The following is a 27,871-nucleotide window of genomic DNA, read 5'->3' as shown; positions in this document are numbered from 1 at the left end:
TAGGTTACTGGTTTTCCCGTTTCCCCTTTATTTGCAATTATAGACTGCGAGTTTAATTGACTTGAAAATATGTCTAAAAAAATATTGTTGGGTTTTCAACATGAAATCCCCAGCAAAAACCACGAAAAACCAACAACTAGCCATTGGTTGTATAAGGGTGTACTTCTTTGCACGTATATACATATGGATTTAAGGTAAACATAAGTGTACATCTTTAAGTGGGAGCAGCGTTATCCCCACTACAAGTATTTATCTTTGGACTGCATGCGGCACTCGAGGAAACAGATCACGGGATCGGCTTCTTTCCGTGCTAATTACGATTATAACCCAGACCAAGTATGTTGCGCGCCTGGGGAGAAAAGAGGGGATTAGTGGATCTGAAATAGGATTAGGCAAAGCTGCCTTTACCGTTATGAACGCCGAGTTGAAGGAACGTTGAAACGTGTGCGTCATGCCCTCCGTCTGGGACAGCATCATTTGCAGCTGCACAGCCTCGTCCATGCGGTTCTTCAGGAAGTCCCACGTTTGAGCGTGTCCCTGGGAAGTGTCCTGCAGGAAGTACAGCTCGGTCATCTTCATGATGGTCGCCAGACCCACGCGTCTTGTGTACCAACCGAACTAAAGTAATGGTACTGATTAGAATAAATGTTTATAAAAATAAAAAAAATACGTTGTTGATATTTTATAGCTAAGAGTATGAAATTCGAACACTTTGTTCCATAATTTTAGTTTACAGAACTTTAGGACATCTATTTGAAAATACTCACATCGACGGAGCGATCCCCCGAATAGTAGCAGATGTCATCCACCAGGGTGAGCACTTGGGCCAGGGCTGTGGGCGCATGTTGAGGCTGCGCTATCAAGGCCATCGCCTGGGGCCACTGCGCCTTATAGGGGGTGACCATTTCGAGGCGCTGGCGCACTGCTTGCACCAGAAAATCGAGGGGATCATCCACTGCCTTCTTGCCGCCATCTGTATCTTGCTGCAGGCTCTCTACCAGCTGGGCGTTACACTTGCCATTAAAGTGGGAGACCAGGGCGAAACCACCTTCAGGAAACATGCCGTGCACCACGCTGGGATAGCCACTCTCCTCGGCACCCAAAATAATGGCCTGCCGAGTCCAACCTTGCTGGGGCACATGTTGCAAAGCAGCATCTAGGATCTTGACCCTTACGGCATCCACTTTCGCCTGCTTGGCATCGTCCTGTTGGCCGCCAGTGTCTGATCCTGTTGCTCCCAGTCCACCTCCTGCACCAGTTTCTCTTTGTGTTTCCCTTGCCGCCGCCTCATCGGCCGCATCCCGCTCCTTTTCACGTTGCTCCTCGCGTGCCCGAAAGTCGTTTAGGTTAGTGGTCTTTTCGTCCTTAGCATAGCTTCTTGCCAGGAGAAAAGTCAAAGGTCTCGGCTGCAACGGAGCCAAACGGGAGCTTTGTCCATCTGCAACCAAAAAACTCAATTTAGTTGTATTTTAAAGTAGTTAAAAACGTTTAACTGCAAATGATTTGTTGAGCATTCAGTACGGCTTTCCTAAGTAAATGTATATAAATCTATATTGTTATTATATATTCATAATGCTTTTTTCACATCAAATGTTCTTGTACAAATGGAAATGAAGAATTGAAGTCAGTGCACAACAACAAATTTCCCTATATTTGTGTTTAGGTCAGGTGTTAAATACCCAGAATCCGCTTTAATTCGTATATGCAGCTAGGTTTTAGTTCGCAGATCATATTGCAAAACCCGCATTGTTGGCCAGTTAATTAGCACGCCACAACTGGCTCAATTAGCCGTTTAATTATCGCCCCATCCAAGAACCCCCAAATCACAGAGATACGTTTCAGTTTCAGTTTCGTTTTCTTTTTTAGTTTTGTTTACACACAAAGTTTACGTTATCATTTCGCTTTCATTGTGGACCGAAAATATGATCTAAGCTTCCGATGGATTGGCGTTTCGACGCTGGCGGGAGGACTGCTCGAGGATCTCGCTGGCCCGCAAGTATAAAGATTGCAGTGTTTCCAGGCTGGTGATCGAACTGGCCAGCACTTCGAGCTTCTCCTGGCGTCCAATATCCGGCAGACGACTGTCTCCCTCGCCGCCAGCCATCCCGCTGTTGGTTATGTTTACGGCCAGCATGTTGAGCTGGCGTTGCATAAGCTCATCGTCCGAGGCACTCTGGCCTTTTTCCACCCGATCCTTGTACGCCTTGTAGTGGGCCATCGAGAAGTTCAACGCTTTTCCCAGGGGATCCAGCAGTCTTGTCACAATCTCCGGCAAAGCCTGCCAGAATCCAGTGAGATCCGTTTTGTCCCGCACAGCAAAGTATCGCAGGATATTCAGGGCGTGACACAGGCGATCAGCGTGCAGGAGAAGGTCGGATTTAACGTCATGGGGCAGCACACAGACGCATAGCAGTAGCAACTCACGAAATTGCTTGCCACTGTACGCTTCAGGCAAAGGATCAGGTTCCTTCAGGGCCTCATCCACCAGATCCTTGTACATCCCTCCCAGGTACCCCATCAGTCCGTCGTGCTGCAGCGTCTCCAGCAGGTTCTTGAGGATGATGTACTTTCCTTGGTCATCGAACGCCAGTATATACTGTCGCAGCACATGGAGTCCCAGCTGCCGAAGAGCAACCTGCGGTGAGTAGCCCACAATCTTGCAAAGGGCCTCGCAGAAGCGCTTGTGGACATCTAGCTGCAGGGAACTGGTGGGCACTGGATCCGCCAGGGTGCTCAAGAGGTGCTCCACTAATCGGAGGCCGCAATACTGTAGTGGAGGTTCCTGCTGTTTAAGCAGCACTTCCGACAGGTAGACAATCGACTCAAATAGGAACAGAGGGGCATATACCTTGGGCACGTTGGTGGGCAGTTGGTTGCCCACAAAGAGCGAGTGGTAGTACATGGCCACAGCGTGCAGCGGCAGCTTCTCCTCGATGAGAAAGACATTCCGGCAGCTCATCTCGTACACGCCCTTCTGGGCATCCAGCTTGCGCTGCCACCTGGCGCGCTGTTCCACGAGGTTGAGCAGGTAGAAGGGATCCCCCAAGCACTTGCTAGCATCCTGGCTTAGGCTCTCCGTCACCTGCTGCACATAGGTGCGTGTGAGGTCCTCCTTGACATGGCTCATCTCCAGCAGGGCGAGCGGACGACCCATGAGTTGAATAAAGAAACACGTTAGTATGTTGCGCCGGTTAAGAGCGCAATCTTTGAAGGTTTCACTGGAGCTCCTAACGTCCTGCTGTAGCATTTCGCTTAAGAGCGGCTGACGAAAGATTCCCACGGTGATGTAGTGGGCCAACAGGTCCTCCACCTGCTCGTTCTGCTCTATTAGACGCGCTTGAGCTTCATCGTAGCCCTCGGAGAGGTACTTGGGCAGGGGTAACTCCCTTAGCCGGGTGAAGACGCTCTGGAGGCTCCATTCCACTGCTTGCGGCTTTTCGCGACCCTGTCGCTGCAGGACCACTTGGAGTGCTCTTAAGAGGGCTCCAAACACATTGAGGCTGCTGCTCTCCTCCAGTCGCTCCATCAGTTCCAACATGAGCTCCTGCAGAGGAGCAAACTTTGCAACCAGCTTGAGCAGCTCGTCGGAGCAGTCGAAAAGCTCCGGCTCCAGGGAGTTGACCTCGTCGGTAAGATTTCCGGAGCACACGTCGTGGTAGAGATCCATGGCGATGTGGGGCATTAGACGGGTGGTCCTTTCCGCTTCCTGGGAACTTTGGAACAACATTCGCACGCCGTCGTAAGCTTTTTCCAGCAGAAGCTGTTTGATGAGCTGCAGCAAGTTCGACGCCGCCACGGCATCGGCTACATCCACATCCATCTCATGTTCCATTTTATTGGATGTTTTTGGTTTTCTTTTGACGATATTATGACCGTGAACTAAAATTTTGTTTTACAATTTTAAGGCCGCCGGCATTTAGCAGTCAGCATTTTACACTTCCTTCTCACTCACACAAGTTCACTTCTTCTCTTTCGCACGCACGCACTACTCGATCGACCAGCTGTTTTTCGGGTTGCAGGCTCTCTTTCGTAATAAGCACACGCGATGAATTAACGGATAACAAGTTAAATTGGGAGTTCCCACTACTTACTGAGCGGCAGCAGGAGCTTCTGCAGGCGGATTAGCTTGTGCAAACATCGCACACTTGCCATTTTAGCGGCTTGAAATCGTTGGACCAATTGAAATCGGTTTTTTTGGCATTCACCAGGAAGCCAACTTACGCAGTGTTGGCAAACAGTTTTCTTGGAGCGTTTTGGTACTTTTAGTATTTAAAAAAAATTACTTCTTTTCAAAATTTGTCTGGTTGCCTATACGTTCAGTTAATGCAAAGAAAACTGCGAAGTGTTCACACACAATTAACAAAAAATAATTAGACTTTTTTAGTAGTTGTTTTGCTGTTTTCAATGTTTACAAATACATAGCAAGGAATTATTGGTAATTTTCCTTAAAATATAGTAGAAATCATTCTGATTTTAAAATAGCATATGTAATATTTTTAAATTGTTGAATTCGGAAAACAACCAAGGCTGGCTAAAAAGTAGCTAACATGTAATCCCTAATTACCAAACTAAATACGGTGCTGATGCCAAAAAATAGCTAGATAAGGCCACGGCCGAATGCCTGTGACAGTCTCTGGCCACACTGGGTCGAAACCTTAACGAAACTGGCTGGTTGCGGGTCGAGTGTTTATTAATTTTTAAGCGATTTTCGCAGACTAACTTCACTTCGCCGGAATTAGTTAGTCATAAATTAAGGGCTGGCCGGCCCGAAAAGCACTTCTTTTAGAAATTGGTGTATTACACCTGAAATCCGTGAAACCCAGATACTAAAAGAAAAGTGAGACGAAAAGCGAATATACACAAATAAGCTGGCAAATTGAAAAGAAAAGTTCTAAATTAACAAATAAAACAGCAAAATTAAAGCCAAGAATCGGAGGAAAAGCCCACTGCTGTCTGTGCGGCGGCGTCTCAGTGAACTTTCCGTTTTTCCGATCCGCGACGAGGGTGGAAAACGCGTGAAAAACCGAAACGAAAATCCTGCGTGTGTGTGTGCAAATAATGTGAATTAAAATCGCCTGGTAAAATAAAAAAGTTTGCCAAAAAATAAAAGGTAGAGGACGTGGAAAATGGGCAGAAAGGCGGAGTGAAAGATGGGCGACTATTAGTGCGGGAGCAGCTTCAAAATCCAGTTTCGGGCTGCAAGGCGTGTCAGGATTGAAATCGAACCACCACCAACACAATCAGCAACAACAGCAAAAACAGCCGCTTTGAGCCAATTTTGTTGGCCCTTTTCGTGGTTATTCCTGTTTGACTTCATTTTCACCCAGCTTTCGCCGCAGAATTTTGCATTTCGGAAGACAAAATGTCGACGCGCTCGCAATTAACCAAGGACCTCAACGGTGAGTAATGCTCGCTCTCTCCCCTTTCTCCGAGTTGCTCTCTCTTTCACCTCCTTTCCCTCCTCCCCTTTCACCGTTCTTTGTTTTGAAAAACGCATGAACAAAAACAAATGCAGATGCATCCCTCCGAAACGCTGACGTTTTGTTTTCGCTCTTTACTTTTCTGTTTGGGCCGCCGGCTTCCGTTTTCTTTAAGCGACACCCTAAACATACACACACCCCCAACAAAAACATTGTGACACTGCCACCCACTTGCTGGGAAACTCCCACCCACTCACAGTTTTGCAAGCACTGCAAGCTGCAACTCCGGCCTTGAAGCCATTTTTTAGGAAAACAGTTACACTTAGGTTACTCTTATTTTGATTATTTACACATTCTTAGATGTAAAAAACTTAAGATAAAGAACTTATGTAGCCCCTTAGTCCATTAAAGACCAAAACATAAATTCTTAATCTTAACATAAAAATAAATAAAAACAAATTTAAATAAAAAGAATAAATTTAATTTTGTAAAAACTTTTGTCCATATACTATATTTTTGTATATTTTATATTTTTGCTAAAAAAAGGGTTTATACAAAGAAAGTTCTCATAGACGAGTTGACGATAAGTTGACTTAAAATGAAACGCGCGAACACAAACGATAAACCAAAATAAAAACAAGTAAAAAGTATATATTCAGTAATCAACAGTAAGTCGGCAATGGTTCAATATACATGGCAGTCAAAGCCCGATATTGATATCGTTGAATTGGGGAAACACTGTATATAAACAAACCCATTGTTTAATTGCAGCCAGTAAGCATTATTTACCCATAAACAAGCCACATGGTTACCAATTAAAGCTCTGGTTCCTACGGAAATCGGTTAACGCTTGGCCCGTTGGCATCTCTGCGGGGCGTGAAAACCGATCTGACAAAAGCCGAATCACTCAGCGGCGGCATGCAGACCGCGTAATGCCCCACGACAGGTGTCTGGGCCAATACCAGTCATCTGCTCTTGGTTCCGAACCGAGGGAAACCCGGAAAGAGTTATCGCTCCACTTACTTCGTTTCCAGCTCAAAGCGGTTCGAAATTTAAAACTCAACGACATCTCCGGTGTATTTGTTAATAAAACTGAACTAAATAATTGGCTATAACCGATAGTACAATTTTTGCGATTTTTAGTGCAATAAAAAGAAACAAGGTTAAATTGCTTTGCTAACTGATAACATAGCCTTTGTTTAAATACAGTCGTTTGAATAAAAGAAAGTCCCCTAATCGGTATTTGCTCATTTCGATATGTCGGTTTTGAAACATGACAAGGAATCTGGCTCAAATCGAGTTAACCTGAAACGAAACGTTTTCAAAATACCAAGGAATTTGTTTGGATTAAAGCAAATAGAGTATCAAAAGTTAGGTAGTGTTTTTTTTATCTAGAAAATAATTTTTTTAAACAATTTCTATTAAAAAATTGATTGTATTAAAATGTGTGATATGCTGTTTATCCAAAATATAAATCTTATACGCGTTAAAAAAGAATAGACCAGAGCAATTTATATAAAAATTTATTTATCTTTGACTAGTGACCAAAAAGTGGTTTACGGAAGAAATTTCAGTTTACGGACAGTTGCCACTGATTTTGTTTGATTTAACTTGTCTGATTTAACTTATTTGTGCACAATCATAATCTACGTTTTCCGAACCACAGTGCCTGTCCCTAGGAATTTAACCCCAACTCGTCGCCCAGCTGAGTAATTTCATTTGAGTGCAGTGACAGCAGATTTTCCACCAGTCCGTTTCCTCCTTGGAGCTCCCAGCTTCGTGTGTCCCGTTGGTGGCTCCTGTTCCCAGGCGTGGGCGTTGACACCTTTGTTGTTTGTTTGCTCACTACCTGGTTTGTTTGTGTTACCTGTCGGTATGCTCTACCTGTCATAGCCATCCATCTCCGGCCGCTTGTTCAGTCCTGCTTCTCCTCCAGAACGGAGTTTGCTTCCCGTCTGCCAATTAACGTACTCTGATTAAGTGGGCGGGGACTTGCACAATCACCTCAATGCCCATCACTTATAAAATATTTCAATTTCCACGGCAGCTGCAACTGCAGGGGAATCCGCCGGAATCTGGAGCACTCGCTCCAAATTGAGCATTGACAATTTTATTTATGATGTCTTCGCCAGTCGTGGCTGCTCCGGTTCCAGTTGGCTGTCCAAAATAAACTCGATTTCACTCGCAGGCGGTTGCTGCACCCGAAAACCCAATTGGGCATTATATAATGGGCCCGATCGGCTGCCTGATTTATGCAATTTGGTCCGGGTTCTGTTGTTTTAATTTCCCTGCATCGCTTGGCTCGGCTTCATTTCTTGTTTATTTAATTTAATTTTTACTGTTTGGACACCTGTCGCCAGCAATGGCGCTCATAAATCAACGCCCAAGTCGGTTTCTTTCTGTCCTACCGGGAACAAAAAGTAGGGAGACGTTGATACGAGATATGATAAGGAAATGTATAATGACCTCCAAGAATGGTGTATAAAAGTTTCGTAGCTCAAAAATTCCAGTGCAGTCAAATAGAATATTCAAATTCGGGTCTTGTGGATATTGCTTAAATTGATTGATTGGTTGCCATATTATATATTCGAATTTCTGATAAAGTAAACTCATTAGTTATAGATTGAGGAATTTGTCTTACTTGAGTACCTTAAACCTTGTTTAAACTAATTGCTATTCATTCTTTAAGCATTTAGTATAAGTTTGTTATTTAATAATTCCTTTTTATTTAAGAAATATGTAAGGTAGTGTTTATAATCTCGAAATGTATAACTAATCGATCGTTGCTTGATCTATACTTCCATAGGATCACCCTGTAAATATAATATATCAGATTGTTGTGAAGTTCTCCCCTTTTCGCTCAAATTTTCTCGCTCTCTCTCTCTACCGATAAGTCTAAAATTTGCTGATAAGACGCTCGTAGTTATCAGCGCTCAGTTCTGAAATCGTTGCGATCGGTGCCTGGCCTGCCTTTTCAAAGTGGCAGCGCACTTCCAAGGCTAATTGGCCTGGCTTGCAAATCCGTTAAGAACGCGCCGCCCGCCGCCCGCCTTCCGACTTATAAGCAAATATATCATCACATCGTTGCCCGATAAGTGCAATTACGGGTGTCATTATTATTTTGAACCGTTAGTGCTCGAATGGCTGAAATGTACACGATGGAGATGATGAGTCACATTGACCAGTACTTGCGCCGCATCATTGAGCTGCAGATTCGCGACGTGGTTAAGCAGAACCGCGACAAAGGTGAGCAATTGAAGATCGCATCGGAGGGTTGGGGTTGGGTGGTGTTATAACTTCATTTGTTTACCTTGCTGTATGCGTCATGCACATTCTTAATATTGCCGCTCCACGCCTCAACATTTGGTTCGACTCGCAAAAAGAGATGCCACTTTAGCTACAAATATTTGGCTTTATTGTCATTGCCAATAAATAAACAAAATCATTTTGGCGGCTACCAAATGGTTTTTGAATCTCTGAATCCAGTTAAAGTTCCATTTATGACAACGTATATTTTTATAAAAATAAAAGACCATAACAATTTTCCTCTGAAGGGTAATAAAATGCAAATATTTAATATCATGCAATTGACATTAAACGACAAGACCAGTAAATGTTATTTGTGTTTCGCCCTTTGTTAGGTTGGTTTCTTTTTATTGCCCTTTACGCTCCTCTAATGGCAGATTTATTTTCTTTCAAAAACCCGCCAGCACTGAACCATCTATCGATCTTTGGTTTTGTTTTTCAGTCAGGTGTGATTGTTCAGACCATTTTGCACTTCATAAAGCTTGTATTCCCCCCGTGGGCCCACTCCTTTTTGACCGCACCTTGCCCAACGGAAATTGACTTGTTGAAAGTTTATTGATGGTTTCTCGTCGCTGTTGTTGCTGTTGTTCTGCCTGTTGCGGCCAACTCTCTTTGTTTGTTTACTTATTTGTTTGGCCTGCCTTCAAAGGCTTATCTCGAGCGGTTTGACTGCATTTACTCATCGAGAATACAATTCCCCATACGCATACATTGTAAGTCCCCGGGGCCCCAGTCGTTGTTTTGCAATCACATATACCATAAGTACGCACAAAGCATGCAATAAGGCAAATAAACAAATGTAATGAGTGTGCGTAGTCAGACCTTCTCTTGATCTACTTATACCATAAATAATTGAACGCCTTGAAGTGGCTGATAAATCCATTGAGTTCCGATACGGCTATGATAAGTTCAACCAAATAAGGAACCAATTCTAAAACATAATAAAACAATGAAATTAAACAAATTAATTGAGTTATGCTAAATGTTGATATACTTCGTAAGAGGCTATCCTATGTTAATTGGAAAATAGGTAAAATTTGGTGGTACCCAAAGTTTTGTTGATAATTTCGATTCTAGTAAATAATTCGTAGAAAACGGTGTTTTTATACCCTTGCAGAGCAAAGGGTATTATAATTTTGGCCAGAAGTTTGCAACGCAGTGAAGGAGACACCTCAGACCCCATAAAGTATATATATTCTTGATCAGCATCACGAGTAGAATCGGAATACGTCTGTACGTCTGTCCGTCTGTCCGTCTGTCCGTTTCTGCCTAAACTAGTCTCTCAGTTTTAAAGCTATCTCGCTGAAACTTTCCCAAAATGTGTGTAGTTATTGCACGCAGTATATAAGTCGGAACGGGCCGGATCGGCCGACTATATCGGATAGCTCCCATACGAGAGAATGAAGTAAAAAATTCTTACTCCGTTGTTTTTGATCAGATCGACTTGAATTCTTCAAGATGGCGTTTTCTAACTGTTATTGAATTTCGGATTAAATTTGATCAAAATCGAATAACTCTATCATATAGCTGCCATAGGAGAGATCGAAAATTATATATAGAATTAATGGAAATAAATTGATAACATCGTTGTTTTTTATCCCACGAGCATGATTTTTTGAATATAAAGTTTTTTAACAACGTTTATATTGAGAAAAAAGTTTCATAAAAATCGGTCATCTATATCTTTTAGCTGCCATAGGAAAGATCGAAAAATCTATATAGAAATAATGGAAATAAAATTATAACATCGTTGTTTTTCATCAGACAAGTATGATTTTTGGAATATAGAGTTTTCTTACGACTCTTGAATTACGAATTAAATTTGATCGAAATCGGACAACTATATCGTATAGCTCCCATATGATCTATAGTCAAAAATATGGAAAATGAATAGAAAAATCGTCTTAGCTTCGATGTTGTCTAGCCTTTATGAGTTTTGTTCGACATATTTGATGACTGCAAGGGTATATAAGCTTCGGCTTGCCGAAGCTAGCTTCCTTTCTTGTTTTTTATCTTATGTCTATATGAACGTCATTAAATTAATACATTTACAAACTGATGTATACAAAGTAGAACTGGAGTAGATAAAAAAATACACTTTATGCAATCTTTACGTTCCCTTATATAACTCCTAGGGCCATCTTTCCATTAACCCGAATATAAAGTAGGGTTCACGAAAGCTGCAGTGCAAAATTGAAATGTAGATTCAAATCGTTTGACCTTCCCAACGTGGACGCAATAAAATTGATTGCCCCTCCGAGATGTGTGTGAGAAAACTCTCAGATCAAAGGGTAAAATGCAAAGCTATTCAAATGTTATACAAATTTTAAACGTTCGTAACAAAAGCTTTCGGACGAGTGCCCTAATTTACAGGTCTGCTAAACCCGATGCCATTGCTGACCTCTGGTTGACCCACTTAACAGAGAATATCCAGTGGATATCAATGCGCCTGTCGATAATTTATGCCGGCAATTAAACGCTGGCCATTTTCCACACAGCTAAGTGGCAAATTGCTCGCAATTAGCGCGCATACTTAATAGACGAACATACATATTTAATTCTCTCCGGCGCCCAGCTTCTTGTTTTATTTCCAGTGACCTATAAATGTTCTCTGCTGCGATTTCACTCTCGCTTTCCGAGCTGCTCTAATTCACCGATACCTGTGCTCCACATATCCTCGCTGCTCATTAGTGGCGCAAATACATATTTTTCACCTGATTTGGGGAAACTAGTTTGACAACATCTCGAAAGGCCATTAAAAAATGATAATAAAAAAGAAAGAACGAACGGAACGCACGCAGAATTCACAAAAGTCGAAACACGCTCATGTGCTCCATTTTCCAATAGCCAAATGCGAATATCTCCCTCTCTCTTTCACTACATGTATACCCCTCTCTTTCAACGGCTTTGACCCCCTCTCTTTCTGCATCTCTGGTGTTTGGTGAAATTGTGTCACCCAAGAAGTGACGTTAATGACGCCGCGCGTATCCCTGACCTGGCTGAAAATCCCCCTGATCCGCCACTTTTGGCCAGCAGCTTTTGGCCCACTTCTTTTTCGGGCAGAGCGAGTGAAGAGAGGGGTAGCGTCTGCTCGAGAGAGACAGGGAGAGAGCTCTCGAGTCGTAGGAGAACCTGAACCTGTCGCTTTCTATTACTGCGAACGAAAATTTCGCACAGTAAACTGCGTTTTCAGGTCAAGCCAATTAAACTCGTCACTTGCCACGCCCACAAGCGGTCGTCACAACATGTTAAAAACAATTAGATCAACAATTGTGACTCACAGGCAATAAATTGAGACTTATTTTTCTGTTTACTTTATCGGACAGGAGCCAATACAATTCGATTGCGGCATTTACATGGGAAGTGACCTGAATTTGGAGCTGGTTCCTCTTGAAAGCAGCAAAACTTTATAATTTGCATTTCTGTTATCGTTGAATGCATCCACTTTTCACAAACTCCCCCTTTTAACGTTTTATGTCTGTCTGCCCCATTGTGCAAATATAATTAACATAACGTAAAGTAATCACAACTTTTGAGCAAAGAAAAACGAAAATAAAAATCTTCGTTTAACTTTCTTTTGTGCGGCGACGTAGAAGTCAACTGAAGCAGAGGCCTTGCCATTGTTGTCTTTGATTTCTTCTTTAAAGTAAAAAGTATTAAAGCTTTTGCCGTTAGCTTAGGTTATTGTTGTACTCATATTTCGGGGTTTACTGCACACCGACTTCCCAAAGTTTAGTTTTCCGGAGTTCGAATCAAATTACCTGTCGTTCATAGAACTTTTTGTGCTCCGTTCGGCGTATACACTAAAATATAAACTAAACTTTATAACACTATTAGTTGTGCAAAATATTCAGAAAATTTTTAAATACGTATTTTTGCAAAAAGTTTTGCTTTATTTTAGGAATATGTATTGCAAAAATACCTTTCATAAGGGATTTTTTAAAAATGTTAATTTTTACTCAGCATATTTAGTTATTACATGTGATAAACTTATAAAAGAGCATTTCCAGTTTATTGTAGATTCCAAACTACAGTATAACTTGTAGTTTCCTAATTTAAGGAGTTTAGTTGTGTGTTTACCAGTGTAGGCCCCTTTCTAATTGTCATAACTCAACCTCAAAACCCTCTGTCCCCCGGTCAATTGCTGTCAAACTGCGAAACGGCTCTCTGTCCACTTTTGTACTCCTATTTATTTGTTTGTCGACTAGTTTTGACAGCCTTTGTATTTGCACAGGCAACGATGACGTCCATTAGAACCTGCAGCGTACGGAAAGTGTACACTTTGCTGCAAACAATGCGAACAACAAATTGAAAACACGAACTACAAACACGGTGTTCAACGAAAAGGCGCTGCGGACAGATGACACATGCACCAACACATCGCAGAATACGTACAATCGCCCGCCCGCACTCGCAGATACAGATACACATTGTATCTGGCAGCGGAGTATTTTGAACTCGTGTAATCTCTGGCATTGTGCTGAGCTTTGCAGCTGCAAAATGTAGAAAAAGTGGAAAAATGCGCCGAATTGGGTCACACTCGTTGGCTTTTATGCCAGCTTAGATTGTTGTCAATGCCTCCGCCTGCCGCCTGCAGGTTCCCAGTCGAGTGGAAACTTTTTTGACCAACTTTTTGAGAATCAGTTCTTTGAACCACTCCGCGCGAAAATACACAAAAAATGAGATTTCAAATTCCAAACAACTAAATCTTTATATATGTAATTAGCACTTGGGTTGTTTAACTATTGATTGACAATAATAGTAGCCAGGGAACAGGGCTTCTTTGCATAGGTTTATTGTAACCCATTATAAATGCACTTCAAAATCAAACTTATCATTTGAGTGAAGTAATCTAACGATCTAATCGTGGCCACTGAGCGAAATAACCACAAAAGCCAATTAAAGTCAAATTTCCCTCAGTCGGAAACGGAGTCGCGACAGAAACGGAATGTCAATGTCCGGGGCAGACAGGTTACCATGGCCAAAGAAGTGGCAGCCCGATGCAGATCTCAAATGGCAGACAAAATGCGACCCAGGCCAATTGCAAATATCAAGCGGAGAGTCAAGCTCAGGTGTATTGCTGCACAGGTAAACATCCACGCCCTCGTCGGAGTTCAATGTTTGCCATGTTTTTTCGCCATCTCTTTCGCCTCGATAAAAGCTCCTCTTCTGCTGACTTGTCAGCAAAACTCGTAATTTGTAATTGTGACCTCATAACGCGGGGTATTTTCAAACTATGACTTGCTTTGGCCCGGCAATCGGGAAATAATGAAGTTTTAGGAGATTAAGCAGTGCTGTTTGCAACCTCTTGAAATATAAATCTATTTTAAAAAGTGTATCTATTCTGCAAAGAACAATTTCAATAAAGAAAACTAACTTTAATAACAATGCCATAATCAAGAATGAGTGCAATTTATATTTGAGTGCTTGAAATGGTAATGCTTCCTGGAAAACATAAATGAATTGGTTCTTTATAATAAAACTCTGACCTCATTCGTGTGGGGATTGTGGATCTATATCAGGAGGTAAAATGGGATTGAGTGTTTATGCAGTGGACTTTGAAATCAGATAACAAAGCAAATAATGTTGACACTTTGGGGAAGCGTTGGAAACTTCGGTAATTTCCGTTGGGGGAATGACTTTGTTGGGATTTCTTCCGCACGAAATTGACACAGTGGCACCCGAGGTACCCATCTCTGGTGGCGTTTTCTCTGCCCAAGTTCGTTCACATTTCGACGCGCTTGAGCTTCATAATTAAGAGAGAATCAGTGAGCTGTTGTTGATTATGCTCGCTTGATTTTTATCACACAACTACTGGGTGTGCGTGTGTGTATCGTGCGTGCCGAAACGCCTTAACAATCTATTTTGGCCATAACGCGCAATTGGCACTCATTATCATAGTCACCCACTCTCCAAGCCCCGCGGTTTCTTGTGATGGGCCATAAAGACAAACTGTCACTTTATTTATTTTGGCCCCGCTTCGGGTTTTCTCCGCTTGAGTGTGGTCAGGATCAAAAGTGCCCCGCGGCTATGTTTATGGCCCACTTTATGCAAATCCATTGTCAAGCTAATGGGCGTGTTTCCCTGCCAGCTTCTGTAATTGCTTGAGAAATTCTCTGTTCTGATTCATCAGCTTGTTATTGTTTGGAATTAAACGGCTCTACATACCCTTTTAATTGAAAAAAAGAAAGATTACTTAATTGGTTTGAGTGATTTCCTTAATATAATAGTTGTTCCTTGATAAAAATATTTTAGTCTAATGAAAAAATATTATAATTTCGTTAGTAATATTCGGTCAACATTAACTTTTTGTCCAGTTCAGTATACCCTGTTTTAGTGCATAAACATGAGCTTTTTGTGGGCAGGGGTGGTGGGCGTGGCAGTTATGCATGGTAACCTTGCTGGCATTCAGAATTTTCGACATTTCAATTCCGTTTCCCCGTTGGCACTTGCCTGCGATTTGCGGAGCTCCTGCTCCTCTGCCACTCCTTTATGGTGGCATGCCCAGACGGGGAGTCATAACTCTCGGCTTTATGTCGGAGGTGCTTGGAGGCCGCCCGACATGCCTGTAGCATGACATAATAGTGTCATCCCCGCGGAGCCTTTGCTCGCCTAACCTCCTCCACTTCCCCATTTAATCACATGTCTCCCTCCAAATAATTCGTCATCACTGGCGTGTGTGTGTGCAAAGAAAAGAGGGTATCGTGTGAGGTCGGAGTATATAGTATGCTAAGTAGCTGTCGCTATGAATCGGGGAATCGGTGAATCGGTGAACAGGGGCTTTATGCCGGTGGGAGGTTGAGGTTGAGGAGGGGAAGCATCAAGGGTGTTATCGCCTGAAAATTGCCTCCTCTACGTGTTTCGTTTGAATACGTTTGAATCAATTCGTTTCACTGACGGGCAGTGATATAATACTCGAGTTTGGCATGCACAACAAAGCCCCAAAGTTGGGTATATAATAATGACATTCACGCATATAGATATCTGTATAATGTATGCAGCTCTGCACAGGGAGAAATATGAATAACAATACTTATATATGTAAATACGTGGGTTAGGGAAATTGTAAGTTGAGAAGTTTCCTATCATTATAAAGCAATAAGTAGTTTTATAAAGTTTTAGCAGTTTTTAACAATTATCAGTTAATATATATATATTTTAGATTTATATTAAAAACATAATAATCTATAAAACAAATGTTTTTTTAAGTCGCTTTTTTATCTAAAGACGCAGTTTCGAGAGCGGCTTGTAACGACCTCGGATGTGACTAATTCAACGGCGAACGCAACTGCCACTGAGGCTTTTAATTGCATTTCCGTTCTGTCTCCAAGCGATCTTCGTTCTGGTTCTCGTTCCTATTTTCATGCTCCTCCTCTCGATTATCTCTTTGCAGAAAGCGTCAAATCCATTCTGGGTCGCCACACAAAGATACTCGTCAAGTATATGGTCAAATTGGAGACGAAAGGCGATAAGACGGAGAATCGTGTTCTGGTAAGTGAATCCCCTTCCCGTGGTTGCTAAATTGGCCTGTCTTTCGGCCTGCTGCCTGCCAGCTACTTCAGATCTTTTGGCCCCCAGATCTGCGGACGGCCGGCAGACGCCGTCTGTCAGCGGCACAGATTCAAATTGCGGCATCTGCGGGCAGCCAGCAGTCCAATTTGAGCTGCGAAATTGCATCTCCCAGCCTAATTGCCTCAAATTCGAAGGAGGCTACCGTTTCGCCCGAAGTGCCATTAATGTAATGAATTTCCGTAAAAATGGCTCGCGAGATTTGTGTTTTTTTTTTGCACATTTGAAGTTTTTGAACGAGATTATAAAGAAAATCTGTTTAATTTTATAGTAGAAAATATATTTATGTCCCTTACGCTCAAATGAACATTTAAAGACATTAGATGTACTTACTGTGTTACTATTCAATTTAGGAAGAAACTAAGTCTGGCCTTACATTTTTCTTTAACCAAGAACAGGAATTAATATGTTATGAGATTAACTAATTTAATATGTATAGCCATAATTTCAAAATGTTTGTGGGTATTTTCTTTAGTGGTGGTTTTGCACTCCGAATAGATTTAGAGCATTGTTGTTTGACCAACATAAAACATTTTCTTTAAACATTAAATTAAATTTGCAATGCAATGCGGAGTGTGCACCCCAGAGCAAATGCACAGTCTAACTGCTCTATTAGGCAGCACACTTAGCTAAACCTCTGGAAAACTCTGAATGGGGGCAAGCGATTTCCACCTGCCTGTGGGGCTGCAATTGGCCCAGAAGCGTAAATGATATTTATAGCATACTTAGTGGCGTTGGGGCACGACTTACCTTCCGCCCTGGCTGGATTCCTTGGGGCTCGGACTATGCTAATTTCATGCCTGGCCACTTGTACGGCCGCTTGGAGAGCGCACACAGCTGGAAAATTGATTTGTGCAAGCGGCTTTAAAGGTGGCAGAGACAAAGTGTCCAATTACCAAAGTCGATGGGGCCAACTCGTCTTCTTTTCGCCAACTCCATCTGCTGTCGGCCTCTGCATTTGAGGGGCTAATCGAATTACTTGACGCACTTTGACTTTGATATGCCATTAAAAGCAGCGAACTTCTCCCAATCAATTCCCGATAGACAAAGGCCGGCCAAATTGAGTTTTGAGTCTCCGGTTATCGTGATAATGGAGTCACACTCCAATGACTGCCTGAAGAATGGTCTCCATCTGCCCCATTCCCCCGCAGTCGTAGCCAAGCATGTTGGCACGCATGTCTGGCCCGTGTTTCCTTTGCCAATTACAACGCTTTTCACTCATGTTTTCCATCTCGTCTCCTTCTTGCAGGTTTTTACCCCCGTGAGGGTCTATCTGCTCAGTGCCAAAGTGCCCACCAAGGTGAGTGTTTGTGATCCACATTTATTTTAATAACTAATTTTGTACCTATCACCCACAGATCGAATGCCATTTCCACTACCTGGACATTGTGGGAGTCGAGAGCAAGAAGTCCACCCATTTCTCCATTGTCACCAACGATCGGCCATACTCGTTTGTCACCACCGGCGATGCGGGCAATTTCAGCTCGGTAAGGCAAAACCACTTACTGGTTATTATCTGCAATGCTCCACATGTAATTATCTGCGTTTTGGTTGTGTTCATTCTGCAGAACGCTGATGTCATTCTGACCGATCTGGCCTCGGCCATCAAGCAGATATTCCCGACAGTTCCTCTAAAGTACATCATCCGAAAGGTAAGAGATATCGATGTTCAGCGGAGTAACCAAATAAAAGTAGATTAGGAATCTGAAAATTGATGAAAGTATTCTTGAAGACGTAAATTCAATATTCAATATTTATCTAGAATTTTTTACTTTGTTTATACTTTTCATTGTAACAAATGTAATGGGTTTGTAAATAATCCATGGGTTTGTAAATAATAATTGTATATTTAAAACAGTGAGATTAGTAGGTATATGTTGGGATGTATAGAGCCCCGCAGACTTAAATATTTTTACTTATAATTCATATATTGTGTTTTAAACACATGGAACATATTAAAAATGCCTAAAATAAATTTCAACTTTTCGAAGGGGTAAACTTAAATTACGAGTATGCCCCCTTCAGCTTAACCCACTGAGTATCGTCAAGTTGTGCAGTATCGACCGCTTCTTGCGCACTGACTCACGTCTGGCTTTAATTAATGTTTAATTAAATATTTAGTGAGCAGTTGTGTGTATCTGTTGTAGGTTCATGGGGACATGTTCGGTGGCGTCTCACCCACTGTGTCAGCATGCCACCCCCGCCCCTTGGTTCAATTAGGCTGTAAATGCATAAACGTCGTCATCTACGCAAGTTGGGGTTAATAATTCAATGCATTTGTAATGCTCCTGGCCCGGGTTTGTCGTAAATTATGCTGGCTACGTTTATGCAAATCGCCTGAGATCCGCCCACGAGGCACCCACGACTACGAGTTCCCTAGTTTCCCCCAACCCATTGTTGTCGTTTTGCGAGTTTTATCTAGCTATTCGACTGGCAAGTGGCAGCCACAATTGAAGCTACATGGCTCGGATAATTGCCGCAGGGCACGCGAACCGGGCGTCATCGGGTTGACGCCTTAAAATGTAGCCATCAAAATTCACATTTACCAAGAGTGTTAAATGCGAGATTAAGCTCAAGTAGAATGCAAGGGGAAAGAGAAAGAAGTGCACTTTTCGAGGAGTTTTTAGCTGGCAGTCCGAAAACTTTGCATTGTTCTTCAAGTTGGTCAACTTCAACTTTAACTTCAGCAACACAACAAAGGCGGAGGCTTGAGACCTCTGAACGCCTCCGAGAACTCTGTTAACGAATTTCTGCATCAGGTCAGTGAACTGTTTCTTTGGATCAACCTTTTTTTGCAGATCGATATACAGCCACCGGAGCGGGAGATCATTTTCTCCGAGGAATTCCGACCCTCCGATCCCCGAAATGTGGGTCCTTGTGGGGGATTCAGTGCCCAGTACGCCTGCATGTGCGACTTCCATGGAGTTCCGTATCGCGAGGAGGTGGCCTGGGATGTGGACACCATCTACCTGTCCCACGACACGCGAGTCCTCAACCTGCGCGACTTTGACCACCTGGAACCAAAGTGAGTTTTGTCATTAACGATTTCTGTAAATTATTAAATTCTCATTTTCTTCGAATTTCTATTTCAGAGACTTGATGGCCATTGTTTCGGCGCTGGAATACAACACGTTTTTTCGTGGCCTGAAGGCTGCCCACATGCGATTGTCCCACGAAACCCTGGAACGCATCCTGCATGTCCTCAAGCGTTCGATGTGGCTGGAGGAGCTGCATCTGGAGGCATTGGGTTTGAGGTGGGGTTGTCTTATAGTTTGAATTATTACTCCAATTAATAAACTCTTATCTTGTCCGTTTGGCAGATGGGATTTCCTTAACAAGTTATCGATATCTGTGATAACGAATAGCAATCCCGCCATTCGCACCATCGATCTGAGCCACAATATAATTGAGGATAAAGGTGCGTACTCAAGTCCCCGGGAGGCCGTCAACTGCCCTGTCCCTGCTGACAACGCTGCCCCAAAAAGTGCCATCGAGTTGTAACCGAGCCCCGCCTGGTGTAATCCAATTAATCCAATTCTTGTCTACCTCTCTGCTATCGTTTCTCTTCCCCATCGTTTTCTCTGTGTTGTCGTTTGTCGGTTTGCCATTTTGATTTGCGATTTGCGATTTGTGTAGGAGCAAGTTCATTGTGCGCCCTATTTGGAAAGATTGTACAAGGTTTGCAGCTACCAATAGACACCTTAGCACCACAGCCATCAAAACAAAAAAACTAAGACATTTGCATTGTTGTTGTGTTACTGCTGTATTGCTGTTACCGTTCATGTTGTTTTCCCTAAGTTTGCCATTTATTTTCCCACTTGTGTGGCCATTGTTGAGCTTCCAAATTCATTTTGAATAGATTTCACCTCTCATTATCGACGATTGCCACACAGGATCGAAATAGTTCGATAAGGTTTTCTTCATTCTCGTCTTCATATTCTGCTCTATGTAAACAAAATTAAACCATTAGCGAAACAAGTCTCTAAACACTCGAATTGGCTACAAAGATCATGCTTTTCATTCATCCTACAGTCGTTGTGTTTGGGTTTCCTTTGTGCCTATATGTAAACTAGTAAAATCTCTTGTTTTTGTGGTTCAGGTGCCATCCATCTGGCAGGACCCATAGCAAAGGTGTCCAAGGGCCTGTGCAAATTGGCCTTGGCCCACTGCGGATTAACTTCGAAGGGAGTCAACCAGATGTCGCACTCGCTGACGCTCAATCAAAGTATTTCCAACTCGCTCACGTATCTAGACCTAAGTGGTAATAGTCTCAAAGATGATATAACCGTAAGTGCTTATAAATAAGTCTAAATGCTCTATAAACTTATAATAACATATATAAATATCCACAGAATCTGCACAATTTCCTGGCTCAACCCAATGTGCTGGAGCACTTGGATCTGGCCTCGACTGACATCACGCTGGAGAACGTAAGTAAATTTGAGTTTTGAATACGTTCGAAAACCTAATTATGGCTTTTGTGTTTATCCCAGTTGTTCGGAGCTCTGTTGCGCGGCTGTGCCACGCATTTGGCCCACCTGAATGTATCGCACAACTCGTTCAGCACCAAGAAGGGCAAGGAGATCCCGCCCTCGTTCAAGCAGTTCTTCACCAGCACCTTCAGTTTGAAGCACCTCAACATCGCTGGCTGCAAACTACCCATGGAGGCGCTGAAGAACCTGCTCCTTGGTCTGGCCTGCAATGAATCCACTGCCGGACTTTACCTCGATCTCAGCAGCAACACGCTGGGCGCCCAAGGTGCCCATGTGCTGGAGTCCTGCATCCATGGCGTGCGAGTGCTGCAGAGCCTGGATATAAGCGATAATAGTAAGTTTAACACTTAGCCAGTATCAGTGAAGGTTTAGCCTTTTCACCAGAAACCAAAAATAGTCTTTATTTTGTGTCCTATGTATCATCGACTAAAAATCATGTATTTTTTTAACCTCCTTAGATCTGGATGCTGAGTTGGCATCCGTGCTGACGGCCATTTCGAAGAACCCTTCGATCCGAACGCTTCACCTCACTCGCAGCCTCACGGGCATGAAGCCGAAGTACATTCCACCCGTAATGGACGCCCTAGTGAACCTCATCCAGAAGGACGACTTCCCGCTGGCCGAGCTGGTGCTGTCAGAGAACAAACTGAAGCACGACTTGCACGACTTTATCAACGCGCTGGGCAGCAACCAGAGTCTCCAGAAGCTGGACATCAGTGGCAACTTCATGGGCGATGTGGGCGCACGCCTGCTGGCCAAAGCTCTGCAGATCAACAACAGGCTGCGCACCATTTACATGGACAAGAACGGGGTGACGCTGCAGGGCTATGCGGATATAGTGTACGCACTGGAGCACAACCACAGCATGCGCACCATTCCCTTCCCCGTCTTCGACATCGCTCCGCATCTGAAGAGCCATCCGGACAAGACGGATGCGGTGATGCGGAAGATGCAGGAGCTGCTGCAGCGCAACTGCAACGGACTGAAGCGGACCACCGGCCAGGGATTCCGGCTGCAGCACGGCTTCATGCTCTCATCCACGCACCAGCTGGTGGACAAGTTGGTGGCCGAGACCCAGGACACCATCTCGCTGGCCAAGGGAGGCAGTGAGTCCGCCTCGGCGGTGCAGCGATTGATAACCGATGCCGAGAACTGCAAGCAGCTGATGCCCAAACTTCAGGAGGCCGTTCGCAACGACAGCCACCCCATCGAGATGAAGCTGACCCGAGTGGCCAGCGAGCTGGGCTACACGATCAAGAGCTATCTGGAGGAGACGCTCGAGACGATGATGCGCACCGGCATCGAGCAGTGTCCCAAAACACTGGGCAACCAGATCGTGGTGCAGGATCTTCGCAAGGCTCTCGCCGAGCGTCTGGTGGTGCCGGATGAATTCCTGCAGGTCTGCCTACTCAACAATGCGGGCAGCGAGATCATGAACAAAGTTGGGTGAGTGTCAATCAATTTAATCGGAGTGTTTAAGAGAGCTGGTTAGAGAGAACAAACAACATGTCGGGGGGAAAGGTAAAAGGTTTATTCAAATGAGCATTTCAGCGATTTAGCTAACAAAGCAAAAGTGAGAGGAGAGAAAGCCACTTTGGAACCCATTTCATTAGTGTGTTGACACAATGACTTAAAAATGCAAAATATATATAACAAGATTAGCGTGTAGCCATAGATAAAAACAAAGATTATAAATATATGTATATAGTTATAATTCTCGATTTCGGTTATGAAGTAAGGGAAAAGTTTTGGCCACAGATAAAACTGAGTTATAAGCGAAAAAACGTAAACAGTGTGAGTAAAGTTCTTACCACATTTACATGTTATTTCTGGCAATTTGCAATAGAATTCGCACATCGCCATGAATGAGAAACAAAAAAAAACGACAGCTGAAAGTAAACACATATCTGTTTTTTGTTTGGCACACTCAACTTCCGAACGAGCTTCATTTGGAGCTCTCAGCGCGCTCTTTTCACTCCCGCCCAAGTCTGTTTATTTAGGTATTCCCAAATACCCATCGGTGGGAGAGCCAGCGCTTAGATAAGATTAAAAACAACACATGAAAACCAGAAACAGCTGAATGCTCTTCCACTGTAGCCGGGATTCCGGAGTCAAACACTTCTGCTACGAGTTAGGCCGAAAATAGGTTTATCTGTGCTTATTGGCTGGGACCAGCTCACATCCCTTCAGTTCGCTTCCAGCTGTTGGGAAAAAGCCTCTCGAGGAAATGGGTCTAATAAGCACTTTGTGCTGCTGCTTCGGTGGCCGGAATTCCAAGGCTTCGGGCACAAGTCCCGCTTACCGAGAGTGTCCCGATGAGGAGCCCTTGGAGGAGGTGGTTTTAGAAACGGAAACGGATAACCTTTCCAATAAAAAGTAGTTCAATAATCCTCTCTGTTTGACATTCTTTTGACACTAATGCGAGTATATATTGTTCTGTTCCTTCCCCCTCAGTGAGATCGAACAATCCCTGGCCGCCGCCATCTCGGATCGGGCCACAGATGAGGTGCTCGAGGCCCTGACGCGCTACCGCCGTGGCATGGGCATCGCGGAGTCGCCATCGGTGCTGCTGGACGAACCGCAGACGCCGGACATCGTGCGCAGTCGCTCCAGCCATGTAAGTCGCCATATTCGATTCGGGCTGCGATCGGATTCGGACCTATCGAGTGGGTGGCTCTTATCGGCCCCGGCTAATGTGACAAATGTGATGTCATGGCCCTAAGCCCCTCGACGGTGTTCTCCGTCGCATTCGACCCACAAAAGTGAGGCGGTTGTTATTTTGATCGGCGGTGCTGCTGCTTCGGCTCTGCTTATCAGCGCATTCGATTTCAAATATTTCACCCACTTTGGGGAGTTGCCGAATCGAACAGCTATTTAGAGTGGACCCGGACACCAACGAAATAATCCCTTTGCTCAACGTGTTTCAGGATGCGGATGGTTTGATCATACGACCGGGTGGACGAGGCTCGATACTGCCCAAACTGGGCTTGGAATCGCCCACTGTAAGTGTTGAAAATCTCTCGCTACCCAAGTGGATGCAATAGACTCCTCCGAAATCAGCCAAATGAATCGAATTAGTCCATAGCCACATCATATATAAAAGAGTATATGCGAACAGTAGAGTGCCAAGTGTCGAAAAGATATATCATATTCATGAACACCATCATCATCCACAATCATCCAATCACACGCAGTCACATATTATGCTTAGTATATCCATGTGTAACACAGAACACTTATTCCGTACCCACAATGGATGTAGATGACACATGCAAAATAAGAAAAAACCCACAAGCATCACACTTACACTTTATACTTCCCAACATACATACATACGTACATCGAATCTCATTAATAAATTACTTCAATGTGTACACCAAATGCTCATGCTCATTATTTTCTCGTGTCTTCCTGCCCTGATCTGATCATCATCATCACCACCATCAACCAAACCGAAAACGAACCAAAATCAATTGTACAAAATCGCAAATACTCGTCTCGTACTCGTTCGTTCTCTAAACATACTTTAATTAAACCTTGTCTCCAAATCATTTACATTATTGCATTTCAAAATCCAAACAAACACAAAAAGAAATTGGAATATCTCAACCTTGTAAGTAGTTTTGTATTGTTTTTAAGTCTATCTATCAGCCTTTAACTTCTTCTCTGCGGCAGTGGTTTTAAAATCAATATTTTTGATCACTGTTTTGGGGAAGGCAACTCAGATATCCTACTTAATCTATCCCTCCGTAGACTGCCCGTTTCTGTAGACTTTCTATCTGTGAACGTTTTGATTTGTAGTCCTTCTTGTGCCCCCCAAAACCCAAAAACAATCTTCATTATTTCACACACGATAAAGACTCATAAGCATCACTTAATGATTCTGCAGCGAATGCATCCTAACCCCTGATTTTACCATCTGAACAGGCCACTCCGCATCTGCCCACCAAGCGGCGCAGTCTGGCCAAGAAGGTGCGTCCACAGTCCGTGGTGGAGAATCTCAGCCTGGGCCACTTCCCCGACCTGCTGGAGTCGCCCTCCTCGCATCGCTCCAGTTCCCAGTTGTCCGCTCGGGCAGCTGCAGGTGCCGCCGCCTTGGCGGGAGCCACCAACATGACCGACAGCATCGCGGCCATCGACGACGGGGGAGTGGACGAGTGCTGCGACTCGATCACCGAGCTGCCCAGCGCTTCGTTCCAGCTGCAGCACCTGGTCAAGGGCCGGCCGAAGCGGGCCAAGACGCGTGCTCCCACCCGGCCGTTGGTCACTGCCGAGTGTGCCGGTGGGAGTCGGGAGATCGGCGAGGGATTGGAGCACTTCTTCCGTCCCGGATCGGTGACGCCCACCACTCTGACTCCTCTGGTTTCGCCCACCTCGGAGGAATGCAGCTCGCTGTCCTTCGTGGACAGTCCTACGATGAGCCGCGATGGCAACGGACACATGACCTCCGAGGAGACCACACCCATTCTGGAGGAGCGCCGACCAATCAAATTGGAGCGCCAGTCACCATTGCTCAAGAGTAAGTGCTGGCGTTAAGAGATTTTACCATTTGTTAATTATTTCGAAATGTTCCTTTCAATTCCTAGGTGCCTCATGGGCTACACGCTCCCGCTCTACGGACAATTTGGAGAAGTATTCGCCGCTGGTGGGTCGTAAATCGCCGTTGGTCAAGATGCGAACAGAAGGCGGACCTGGTTCGGGAACTGCTGGTGGAGCTGAGGAGACAGCCGCGGCCAGCTCTAACCTTCTGAAGGCAAACAACCGCGAGGACAAAACCCGTTCGCCCAGCAGCGACTCGATCAAAAGCCATGCCACCGGCGAGGGTAGTGTGATTGTGAAGACGGGCAATGGCATCCTGCGAACTCCCATTGTGCTGCAGAAGCCCCGACCCTGGTCGGTTGTTGGCAGCGAGCCAAAGGCAAGCGGAGACCTTATAACAGGCAACGGAAACGCCGACTCCAGCAAGACCACGCCGGAAAAAGTGGAGGAAGGTGGGTTTGACCAAAAGGGTTAGCATGAGGGTCGTGTAAATAATGTGGTTTCTTCCTTTTAAGATGATGTCGAGGTAGTGACCTTCGGGACGAGCTGCGGTGGCTCCATTGTGGGCATCACGCCGGGAATAGCCTTAACAGCGGGTGGCGGTGGTAGCATTGTGGGCATTACACCAGGTAGGTCGCCTAACACAAGGGTAACTTCGAGTGACTAACTTATAGAACCTTACCTTCCTTGCAGGAGCTGCCCTAGAGAAGAAGTCTGTGCGAGAACTAGCAGCGGGACTCAATAGACTGGGTAAGTTAATTGTCTTGCTTGCGCATGAGTAACTGCTTGAAGATGCCTGCCCAGCACTTAGATTGCTAATAGTTGTAGTTTAGCAACCACTTTTGATTTTCCTTGTTTCGTATTTTATTTATTTTCATATTTTGATTTGTTGTACTCGTTACTTGTAAAGAACTCCCCCTCAAGCCGCCCGTAATGCCCAGAACCCTGCTGAACGCAGCAAATGCCCGCACGAGCACCTCCTCGACGGGGTCCACCTCCAACGGTGGGTCAGTCACCTCATCCACCTCGACCTCAAGCACAACGACGACAGTATTAAACCAGAGCCAGACGCGATCGAGGATCGTCAGCTCGACGAGCAGCACTGGCAGCACCGAGACCATCACAGAGCACAGCAGCATTAGCAGCTCGTCCAGCAGCCACGAGAAGCAGCATGCCAAGGCCTGCGCGAGTCTTATTAGCAACGAGATCCTGAGCATGCGCAACGGTCAATTGGGAGCCAAGTCGGGAAGCTGTGCAGAGAGCGGCGGCGTGAAGCGGATCGCGGGAAAGGAGATCTCAACTCTATTCGAGGTTTGAACTCCGAGGCTGGAACTGAATTGTATTCATCACCGCTCAAAATTTGGTGGCCGCGCTGCTTCGTTGATTTCGGTGCTCATCCTGTGCGTTTAACATCCGCATTTGTTGCTTAGTGTGTAGTTCTTAAGTGTTGTCCATTTGCCAGTAAGCGCATGTTGCCTGTAACATAAATCACCTAATTTGTGTATGCCTGTTGAGTTCCCGTCTAAACGAGCCGCCTAATAACGTAACTACTTTCCCAATTCCCCACAGGAGACATTAGTTGAAGAACTGCAGCAGAGCATGGCGAACAGGCGCGTGTTTAGAGACTCGCCCTACACAAAGGAGGATATCGTTGATTTATAGGTGTTCTAATTATATGCTCAACATTCCCTCACATCGACCCCTAGTCCTCACCTGCCCAACCTGCGACAGTCTTGCGTGATCGATCGTAGGGCTGATGATAAGATTAAGTGATGATGATGAGAAGAAATGGACGATGGAGAAGGATGGATAGATGGAAACGAGGTTGCAACTTATTCGTACTGAACCATAATTTATGTGCAATGGCGCGTGTGTGTTGTTTTCTTTTGGCAATTTTGAATGAACGTGATTTATTTATTGATATATACCCTGATACTTTTATCCAAATTAACCTTTGCATATTTTTAAAGATGTTTTGTGTACTATATTTTATATTTTTATGTATTTTAAATGAGTTAAGTGCCAATTATATACAGAATTAACATAAATCTATTTTTAGCGCGTGCTATACAATATTTTCAATGAAACTAACGAAGATAACGCAATGAATATGATACACTATACATATTATGTAAATCGATTGCGTGCGTAAAAACTATTTTAAAGGCCTAGTCCTAAACAAATCTAAATGAAATATAATATTTTTTATAACTGCTTCCAAAACAAATTTTATCGTTTATTGTTTCCTCATTTTTATTTCTTATTCTATACACATACTTATAGTATTCAAGCGACAATCCGTTTTCAAATTTTAAAGCGCAAAGAGCCGCCAAAAACGAATGCATTTATTTAAAAACAAAACGGAGACCGACGATCTTATTGATTATTTTCTAAAAAGTTAACAATTTACGCTAAGAAACTAGGCGAAAATGAAACCGATAAAAATATTAATGAATGCATTTAAACGACAGAAAACCGAAAACTACAGAGAACTAATTATTCTATTTGCAAATCGATCAATTTCAATTTTGAAGATCTAGTAGT

At 43.9% G+C, this 27,871-nt stretch overlaps 3 protein-coding genes across 9 annotated transcripts; 1 reads left to right on the top strand and 2 right to left on the bottom strand.

The window, feature by feature from the left end:
* LOC108101579 (ubiquinone biosynthesis protein COQ9, mitochondrial) lies at positions 1-4,211 on the bottom strand. The gene is made up of 4 exons (XM_017205991.1): positions 4,092-4,211; positions 768-1,438; positions 409-618; positions 1-349 (listed from the first exon to the last, which is right to left on the bottom strand). Exons 1-4 carry the CDS (start codon positions 4,150-4,152, stop codon positions 311-313), a joined length of 981 nt encoding a protein of 326 aa, XP_017061480.1. The 5' UTR covers positions 4,153-4,211; the 3' UTR covers positions 1-310.
* On the bottom strand, positions 1,837-4,033 carry LOC108101578. Its single transcript, XM_017205990.2, has one exon. The coding sequence runs from the start codon at positions 3,830-3,832 to the stop codon at positions 1,928-1,930; it is 1,905 nt and encodes a 634-aa protein (XP_017061479.1). The 5' UTR covers positions 3,833-4,033; the 3' UTR covers positions 1,837-1,927.
* Positions 4,212-4,631: 420 nt separating the features above from the next.
* On the top strand, positions 4,632-27,554 carry LOC108101544 (F-actin-uncapping protein LRRC16A). 7 transcript variants are annotated; one of them, XM_017205934.1, is made up of 21 exons: positions 4,632-5,399; positions 16,120-16,217; positions 17,545-17,595; positions 17,654-17,782; positions 17,864-17,947; positions 19,094-19,320; positions 19,388-19,549; positions 19,616-19,713; positions 20,395-20,582; positions 20,648-20,725; positions 20,789-21,122; positions 21,247-22,234; positions 23,243-23,405; positions 23,716-23,790; positions 24,381-24,401; positions 24,716-25,307; positions 25,375-25,779; positions 25,843-25,956; positions 26,021-26,077; positions 26,238-26,638; positions 26,897-27,554. In XM_017205934.1, the coding sequence occupies exons 1-21, from the start codon at positions 5,363-5,365 to the stop codon at positions 26,987-26,989; spliced, it is 4,395 nt and encodes a 1,464-aa protein (XP_017061423.1). In that variant the 5' UTR covers positions 4,632-5,362; the 3' UTR covers positions 26,990-27,554. The 7 variants fall into 7 exon arrangements, 6 of the variants coding, with proteins under 6 accessions (XP_017061423.1, XP_017061421.1, XP_017061422.1 ...); XR_001772099.1 differs by lacking the exon at positions 4,632-5,399 and adding an exon at positions 8,542-8,666 and having other exon boundaries at positions 26,238-26,727; positions 26,897-26,986; XM_017205932.1 differs by lacking the exon at positions 4,632-5,399 and adding an exon at positions 8,542-8,666.
* Positions 27,555-27,871: the final 317 nt, after the last annotated feature.

The sequence above is a fragment of the Drosophila ficusphila genome, unplaced genomic scaffold (assembly GCF_018152265.1).
Source record: "Drosophila ficusphila isolate 14025-0441.05 unplaced genomic scaffold, ASM1815226v1 contig_414, whole genome shotgun sequence".
NCBI classification, from domain to species: Eukaryota; Metazoa; Arthropoda; class Insecta; order Diptera; family Drosophilidae; genus Drosophila; species Drosophila ficusphila.
Note: the sequence above shows the minus strand (reverse complement) of the source record. Positions and strands in the feature narration are given on the sequence as shown.

Coding starts and splice junctions, on each gene's coding strand:
- LOC108101579 (XM_017205991.1), bottom strand. CDS start 4,152: ATGGCAAGTGTGCGATGTTTGCACAAGCTAATCCGCCTGCAGAAGCTC. Junction 1,439..4,091: donor GAAGCTCCTGCTGCCGCTCA/GTAAGTAGTGGG, acceptor TTTTGGTTGCAG/ATGGACAAAGCTCCCGTTTG. Junction 619..767: donor CGGGGGATCGCTCCGTCGAT/GTGAGTATTTTC, acceptor CCATTACTTTAG/TTCGGTTGGTACACAAGACG.
- LOC108101578 (XM_017205990.2), bottom strand. CDS start 3,832: ATGGAACATGAGATGGATGTGGATGTAGCCGATGCCGTGGCGGCGTCG.
- LOC108101544 (XM_017205932.1), top strand. CDS start 8,561: ATGGCTGAAATGTACACGATGGAGATGATGAGTCACATTGACCAGTAC. Junction 23,791..24,380: donor TGGGCTTGGAATCGCCCACT/GTAAGTGTTGAA, acceptor AAACACAAAAAG/AAATTGGAATATCTCAACCT. Junction 26,639..26,896: donor AGATCTCAACTCTATTCGAG/GTTTGAACTCCG, acceptor AATTCCCCACAG/GAGACATTAGTTGAAGAACT.